The sequence below is a fragment of the Formica exsecta genome, unplaced genomic scaffold (assembly GCF_003651465.1).
Source record: "Formica exsecta isolate Colony F162 unplaced genomic scaffold, ASM365146v1 scaffold90, whole genome shotgun sequence".
NCBI lineage: Eukaryota > Metazoa > Arthropoda > Insecta > Hymenoptera > Formicidae > Formica > Formica exsecta.
The window spans coordinates 432,397-439,961 of NW_021853667.1; the positions used below are offsets into that span (position 1 = coordinate 432,397).

Sequence of the window (7,565 nt, forward strand, 5' to 3'; positions counted from 1 at the left end):
TATATATATATATATGTTCTTATCTACGCCAACTCCTGATATGTTTCGTATCTCTTCATTCTAAAGTAAATTTACAGATAATTCTGTTAATGATATTATTTTGTTACTGGCAGTATATTATTTTCAACAATAGTAAACTTATGTAAGGCTATAAATGATCAAACAACAGTTGCTTGATATATATGTAGAAGAGGCTTGTAGAAACCAGGAGATGTAATGAGAAGAGACACATGTATACTCTAAAAAGATTTTAGGGCATCTCTACATATTATAATTTTATATATCATGGCGATTTAATAATCGCTATTCAGTGGAAAAGTAGTTACAATGTTTAATATATATAAAAATATATAATTCTTTGAGAGATAAAATTTATTTTATTTCGAGCAACATATAATTGATAGAATATAAAAATTGTGTTTGCACTATTTGTAGCTATTCAGTTTATACAAGCCTTCATTACTTTACAGTTTTCACCTAATAATCTTAAGTAATAATGGCATGAATCGCAGAATATTTGTCGTGATAAATATCTATTGTGCAAATAATTATATACACATGAAAGTTGGAGATTCATTGATATCAAACTTAATATATCATATGAAAATTTTTCTAAAGATTCTCCTCTTAGAATATATATTTCAAGAAATATATATATCAAATTCGCTAGATGCAATGAATTCAAACGTTCGTTATTTCATGTATCTAAGAACCCTTGAATTTCTTTCAGAATATAAAATTCTAAAAAGATTCTCGTGTGACTGTAGTCCAAAAAAGTCTTTTATGATACTTCGCTTATTTCGGTTCATCAAAACCTTGCTCGAAGCGTCGGTAAAACTTTACGTTGCTTCTAGATTCTTTTTACTGTTTCTCTTGATGATCGGTACCGCCGCCCAGAGCGCGGTGCCCAGAATCAAGATGATTCCGAAGGCTAAAAAGATGGGCTTATACGAGAGCACATTCTCGAAGATAACTCCGCATACGGGCGGCCCGACGAGTTGCAGAACACCATTAACGAACAACGATATTCCGTAAGACGAGCTGAGCTTCTCAGTTCCCAGCATATCTGCCAGAATGACCGTTGTGATGCCGATGTACATGCCCGAAGATAGGCCGAAGAGAGCGCAGAAGAAGGATAGCATGGCATAACTGGTCGCCATAGGTAGCAATGCCAGGGCGATACCGCTGGTGCCGAGTCCGCCCACGAAGTAATAATATTTTGGGACAAAGTCGATGTCGGACAGAGACGCGCCGCTGATCCTGCCGACCAGATCCAACGCGGAGACTATCGACAGGAGCAGAGCCGACGAATGCTTGTCGAAACCTTCGGCGATCGCATAAGACGGCAACAGTATCATGAAATTCGTATTACTGATGGCCGACGTGGTGTTGGAAATCAGGATCACCAAATAAATAGGATCCTTCAACACGCTCAGGTCGAAGAAACGTATCTTTTCGGACTTATCAAGCTTCTCCACCGATGTTTTCGCCGATTTTGAGCACGCATCATCCTGTTTAGATTCTTCTGCACACTTCTTATTATTGTCATCCTTAGAATTGTCCGCGATTTTTGAAGAATCGAACTGCAATTTGCAGTTTTCTTCGACAATAGTGCTGTCTCGTCGCGGTGAAATCTGCATATCATCCAAATCGTCTTCATCTTTCTTCGTGAGACTTGGACGGGTTGTCAAGCAAATTTCGTTCGCAATATCCTCTTGCGAAATCTCATCCCGCGTTCGAGAGATCATATCCTCATTAGAGACATCAGATTGTAATCTAAGAATTGTGTCAGTTCTCCGATCGTTCTTCTCAGAGTCGTACGATGCCTTTTCGTTAATTGACTCTAGCACCACATTATGCGAGAGCTTGTCGTTACTGTAAGCAGTTTGGAGACTTGAATCGTATTTTAAATCACTTTCTGTTTTCTCAGCCAGCATTTGTTTTCCGTCGATAGATTCATCGAGAGTCAGTGCTTCATTATCAATGCCTTCGTCTAGATATATGATTTTCATATGCTGTTCGACCGGATGGTAGAGCAAACCGCACACTAGCGTGTTCAGCGTGATTCCGCCCATAATGAGTACCGCTCCTCTGGAATATGACAAGAAAATCTAATTGAAGTAAGATATATATCTAACTTTATTTTTGAGAATTATGTTGCATTTTAATTAAAAGTTTATACTAATTATTTGACGGGACGTCTCAAAAATAAGAAATATTACAATTATAACTTTTCGGGAGAATTATTTGTACGATAATTTTCTATCAATATATATTTGAAAAAAATTAAATAGATACAAAAAATATATATTACATAAATTAAATTTATAAAACTTTTTTTTAGGTATTTTATTAATAAAAGCGCATTGCCAAATGACAGATTATGACTGAAAATATTCAGTTATAATATTATTATTGCAGTATAAGATTTTCTTAAGAACCATACACGCGATTCAAAGCGCTCTGGAACGATTCGAAAAAAGAACAGTTTATTTACAATTGTGATTTAAAATGTCTCATTTTTATTATTATTAATATTATTTTACAATATAAAAATGACCAAATTATATATGATGGTATGCAACCGCATATTTTTTTAAATTTTTATTTTATGCTTTGATTATTTTTTTTTCTATAGCGAATAAAAAAAAAAATTTTTCCGGTATTCCATTATACTCTGAGATATTATTTTTATTGTTACATCTGCAATATTTCAAAGAATATAAGTATCATATTAAAAAAGAGAATCTATCTTATGTATTCTCTGTATAAAATTAAAAAGATTTTGTCTCTCACACACGCATACACATAAATAATTTATTTATATAAACTTATTTATTACACGATAATTTACTGAAAACATTTACGTAAAAACACTTGTAGTTGGAAAGCAAAAGCAATTCAGTTTAAGATTATAATATTTACTTCGTAATATTATGATGTGGATATCTAGTTTAGCATGCAATTTTTATTGTTCGTGTTAAACGCGTAGAAGATTGCAAAAATTAAAATTTCCAAATTGAGGCTCCAAATTGCGAGACCTTTCTTGAAACGAAGATTTCGGCGAAGGTTTGTGAAAGGTTTTTGTGCTTGCTTCCCAAGCCGCTTCGGCGTGTGTATTCTCGAACCGCTTCAAAGCACGTCTACTTTCCGCCCCGTCAAAAGCAGTTGGAATTGTGCATAAAGTCTTTTGTGTGTGGGAGCGTAGAATAGATATCTTGTTCTCGAACCAGGGCGGAGAGGAACACATCTGAATAATTCACATTTATCCTTCTAATATTTATTACCCCTTTATATGTTTGTTCTTGAATAATTATTATCGAGAGTACATTTAATTTTTTTTCCAGTACATTACCTGTATCCGAAGCAGTCCAGCAGATATTGCAGTAACGGCGGTAGCACTATAGTGCCAATCGCGCTGCCAGAAATGCATAAACCGTTCGCTACCCCTCGTAGCCTCTCGAAGTACTGCGTAACGATATAAACCGTCGGTGGAAATGTTAATCCAGCACCGATCCCGACCATAAGTCCATAACTGCGTATAGAAAGATTGTTAAGTCTCTGTGAAAAATGCTACGAAATGAAAATTCTAAGTTCTTATCATTCAGAGAAAGATCTTATGCAGCACTTTATATTATCTATGCATTTAAGCGGAGATTTTAAGTCCTCTCGAATGCTTTTCTTAATAATCGATCATGTTACACAATGTCTTAATATTAAAACTAGAACCGTTAATAGCCATGTGTTTGTCTATTTGCTTGCCGTGTTTTCAAACGTCAATCAAACAGCATCATACCTGACATAAAGATAAGTAACCGAATTGGCAAAGTAGCTCAACATCATCCCGCTGGCTGCGAAGGTGCCCCCGATGAGAGTCACACTTCTATAGGAGTACTTGGTTGATAGAACACTAGATAAAGGACCTGCAGAAAATATTTTACATATTTTATATTTATCAATTAAATTATTTCGCACAAAGTGCGAAATGCACATTGCGCAATATTTATTTCTATCTCGATAGCGGAATTTTATATTTAATTCGGTAAATTTTCCTGTATATAATTAGAAATTTATCGAAAAAAATAATACAATTTATAATTAGAGAGATATAAAATTCTATTTATTAAATGATAAAAATGTGTATCATTAATGTTATTCTAATGAAAAAATTTTTTAGGTCGCTATTAAAAGTTATTCGATACATCGACCACTTTGCGAATCGGAAAAAAAAAAATTAAAACTCCAAGCGGATTTCAATCGGCGATTAAGATATCCTTACGGAGCTGTATTTACCTAACGAGCTGTACAGAAAGTAACATAGCGCCGGCATCCAGGAAGCCGCCGTGGAGGATGCCTTGAAGACGTGTAGAAACTCGACAAAGAGTACGCCGAAGGATTTGACAGTACCCGGGATAAGGAAGTTGACGACGAGGGCGGAAGAGAGCACCACCCAGCCCCATCCACCGTCCGGCGGGATCATTTTCGTTTTTCTCGCCTTCCTTCTCATCGATATGCTTTTTTCTATCATGACGCAATGAGACTGCGTGCAAGTTCCCTGCGATTCTCGACTGCAAACATTTAAAGGATCGCATCGTTACGCGTGGATTATAATAGACACCTTCTGCGCGAAGGTAAGACAAGTATTATTGTCGGCATTAAAAAGATAGATCCAGCATCGGCGATATCCTTGACGCGCGATTACGCTGTTTCATAACGACGCAATAAAGAAATCGACGACGTTCAATGAATTTTGCGGGATTATCCTATTATCTTTGCACGAAACGCTAATTTCGTGAAAAAGTTTCATTCATTTTTTCTTTTCATGTTTTTTTTGTGTTCTTTTATTACAAAATTAATAATGTTCGAGTAACGGAATGATAGATAGATTTCTTTGGCGCGATTGTTCGCTCTATCGGCCACACGGTTCTTTTTCTCTGAAGGATTTTCTTTTCACACTCGGTTGCGTACAACCGATAATTTTACGCGTTCACCTGCGCACGCACCGGGAATACGCACGTGCAATTTTCATTGGAATACGCGTTCATTGGAATTGTAACGTAAAACGTATCCCATTACCATTCATGATCGCGTACCCGCAAACGTTGGGGAAAAACTACCATCTCTACCTACGTGCGACGAGTTCGAAGTATTATTCGCAATTTGCTCTCTCCTAATTATAAACGCGAGGAATATATATAGTTGAGAAATTATTTCAGTCGCGTATGAAAGAGAGAGTATATCTAAGATTTTCATATTAATATCACGATTACTTATATATCACGGAACACTGCACACATCGGAAACCTACAGGATGAAAGTCGTTAAACAAGATTCTCATAAGACTACTGTATCTATCCTTCGTTTTAATAGAAAACAAGCATCATAACTTTTACCTTGGAAGAAACCTCGGAATTAAAAGTTGAAATTTAAAATGTGTTAAGTAACGAAAAGTAAACTTCTAATCAGATATCGATCCGTTCGGGATTAGGAGAGCTGGATCTTTTTATCGAATTTTTTCTTTTTTCTTTTTTTTTTTTTTTAGATCAACGAGCAATTTTACTTCTTTCTTATCCTCTTTTAAAATGGTCTTTACAGCGTTTAACGTGTCGATGCAAAAGTACGAAAATATAGTAAACGATAAAAATAAAATACTTAGCGGTACTTACATTGACGTCTTGGCTCGATTTGTGTCTTTGTCGTATTAATTAGCATCTCGATGACGAGCAAGTTATGTTCTGTCGCGCATCGGTCGCGTACCAACTCGTTCCTGACGGATACTCGGCGTGTTACTCACCACGCGATCCGACAATCGCATGGCGCGTGGCTATTAATTTAGAATTACGTGGCTAATATGATAATTATGCGGCTTTTAGATTTGAACTTTTCATCACATTTTATATTTGCCCGTTAATTTTGTCGGGAATGCCTGTAAATGTATACTGGAAGTTTGACAGGGAGGTTTAACAGGATTCCACCGAAAAACATTGATATTTAATGGCACAATCTGTGTGGACTCGCCGCCCAACACACATTTTTTCAATGGTATTGTATTCATTGCATGCAAATATTTTCCTCTTTGATTTCATAATTATTTATATCAAATATGTTAATTTTTAATGATTTTATAAACTATAATTTTGATTAACAATACGAATTAATGTCGGAGAAATTTTTGATAGAATTCTGTTACTCTTTCGTCAAGTTTCTATTAAACTTCCGCTAAACTCGTCAAATTTTGATGAGCTATAGATTTAGAGTAGATCGTTGAATGCTCGTCAGATTTCTCAATATTTTATTAAAAATGTAGAATATGTATTACAAAATGCTTTCTGTCGCATTTGAACAGCTAAAAGCTCGTAAATTTTTCAAAAATATGTATTCAGATATTTCAAGCAAAGTTTAAAAATATTTAATGATGTTTGTATCTTTTCAAGTTCTTTTAATGAGGAGATAATCTCACTAATCGGCGCCGCGAGGGTCATCATCTGTATTTGCATCTTTTATTTCGAGACAAGGCGTCAGTGGTACGACGCAACGGTGAGAAAAGTCCCGTAATCGGCCACACAGTTACACGGCTAACACTATGCAACAAGTAGACACATGGCTCGCAAACACCACGCCTAGATACTATGAATGATTCCATTTACTACGGATGCGTAAAAAGCTCGAACGCGATTGCGAGCGCGCCGATCGACAACAAGGTGCGTGGTGGGCTGACTGGCCTCGCGATTGATCGCTCAAATTCAAAGATTCTTCCCGGATCTTTCTCGGTATTCTCAGCGATGAACAATGTCCAGGAGTTACAACAATGACCTGCCAAATAAGATACGAACAAGGCCAAAAATTTTTGAAAGGTACTTTAAATGTCATTTACAGATATCAAAGCAAGAATGGCGGATTCTTTTCCGAGGTTTATCTTTAATAATAAAAAATTAATAATTTTGTGTATGCATAGAGAGTGACGGATTATGCCAAATATTTTTTTTTTAATACATATATTGCGAAGTGAATAAAAATACCGGTATTAATAATTTATTAATACATTCGTAAGTGCCGGAAGTTTAAAGGTGAAGGTATCATTACATGCGCTAGAGATTAATGTCGCAAAGAGATTATGTCAAGTACATTATTTCGCAAAAAGTGAATAAAAATTATCGGTTCTGTTAATACATTCTTAAAGCCGGAAGTTTAAATGTGAATGTATCATTACATACATTACATTCAGAGATTAATGTCGCCAAGAAATTATGTCAAATGTATATTTGAAAAACATAACGCTTGTGAAGAATCTTTCGATGTTTCAATCGATATCAATTCTATGTGTATAATTATTTAAAACAGCTGGAATGCATTTAACTATGCTATTGGGAAAAAAGAAAAAAGGTCTATTAAGGGGGGAAACCAGTGTAACGGCTAAAAAAAAGCTATTTTTTAAGGATTTTTTTTCTGGTAAATAATTGGTTTTTTTTTCAAATCGCGTTATTAATCACAAAGTACATAATTTGAACTACCTTTTGTGAAATTTTTGTTAAAAAATATTAATATTTATAGCTATAATAGCCAAT

At 35.2% G+C, this 7,565-nt stretch overlaps 1 protein-coding gene across 3 annotated transcripts in view; it reads right to left on the reverse strand.

Moving 5' to 3' along the window:
* Positions 1-357: 357 nt before the first annotated feature.
* The window catches only part of LOC115245060 (monocarboxylate transporter 1-like), a 13,022-nt gene continuing 5,814 nt past the window's right edge, over positions 358-7,565 (reverse strand). For 2 of the 3 annotated variants that reach the window (XM_029823143.1, XM_029823144.1), the window contains exons 2-5: positions 4,294-4,568; positions 3,797-3,923; positions 3,356-3,535; positions 358-2,091 (exon numbers count right to left, since the gene is read on the reverse strand). In XM_029823143.1, the coding sequence (XP_029679003.1) occupies positions 840-2,091; positions 3,356-3,535; positions 3,797-3,923; positions 4,294-4,568 (1,834 nt within the window). In that variant the 3' untranslated portion in view covers positions 358-839. Of the gene's footprint in view, positions 2,092-3,355; positions 3,536-3,796; positions 3,924-4,293; positions 4,569-5,666; positions 5,730-7,565 lie in introns of those variants that run through there. The other variant, XM_029823145.1, reaches the window with a different exon arrangement.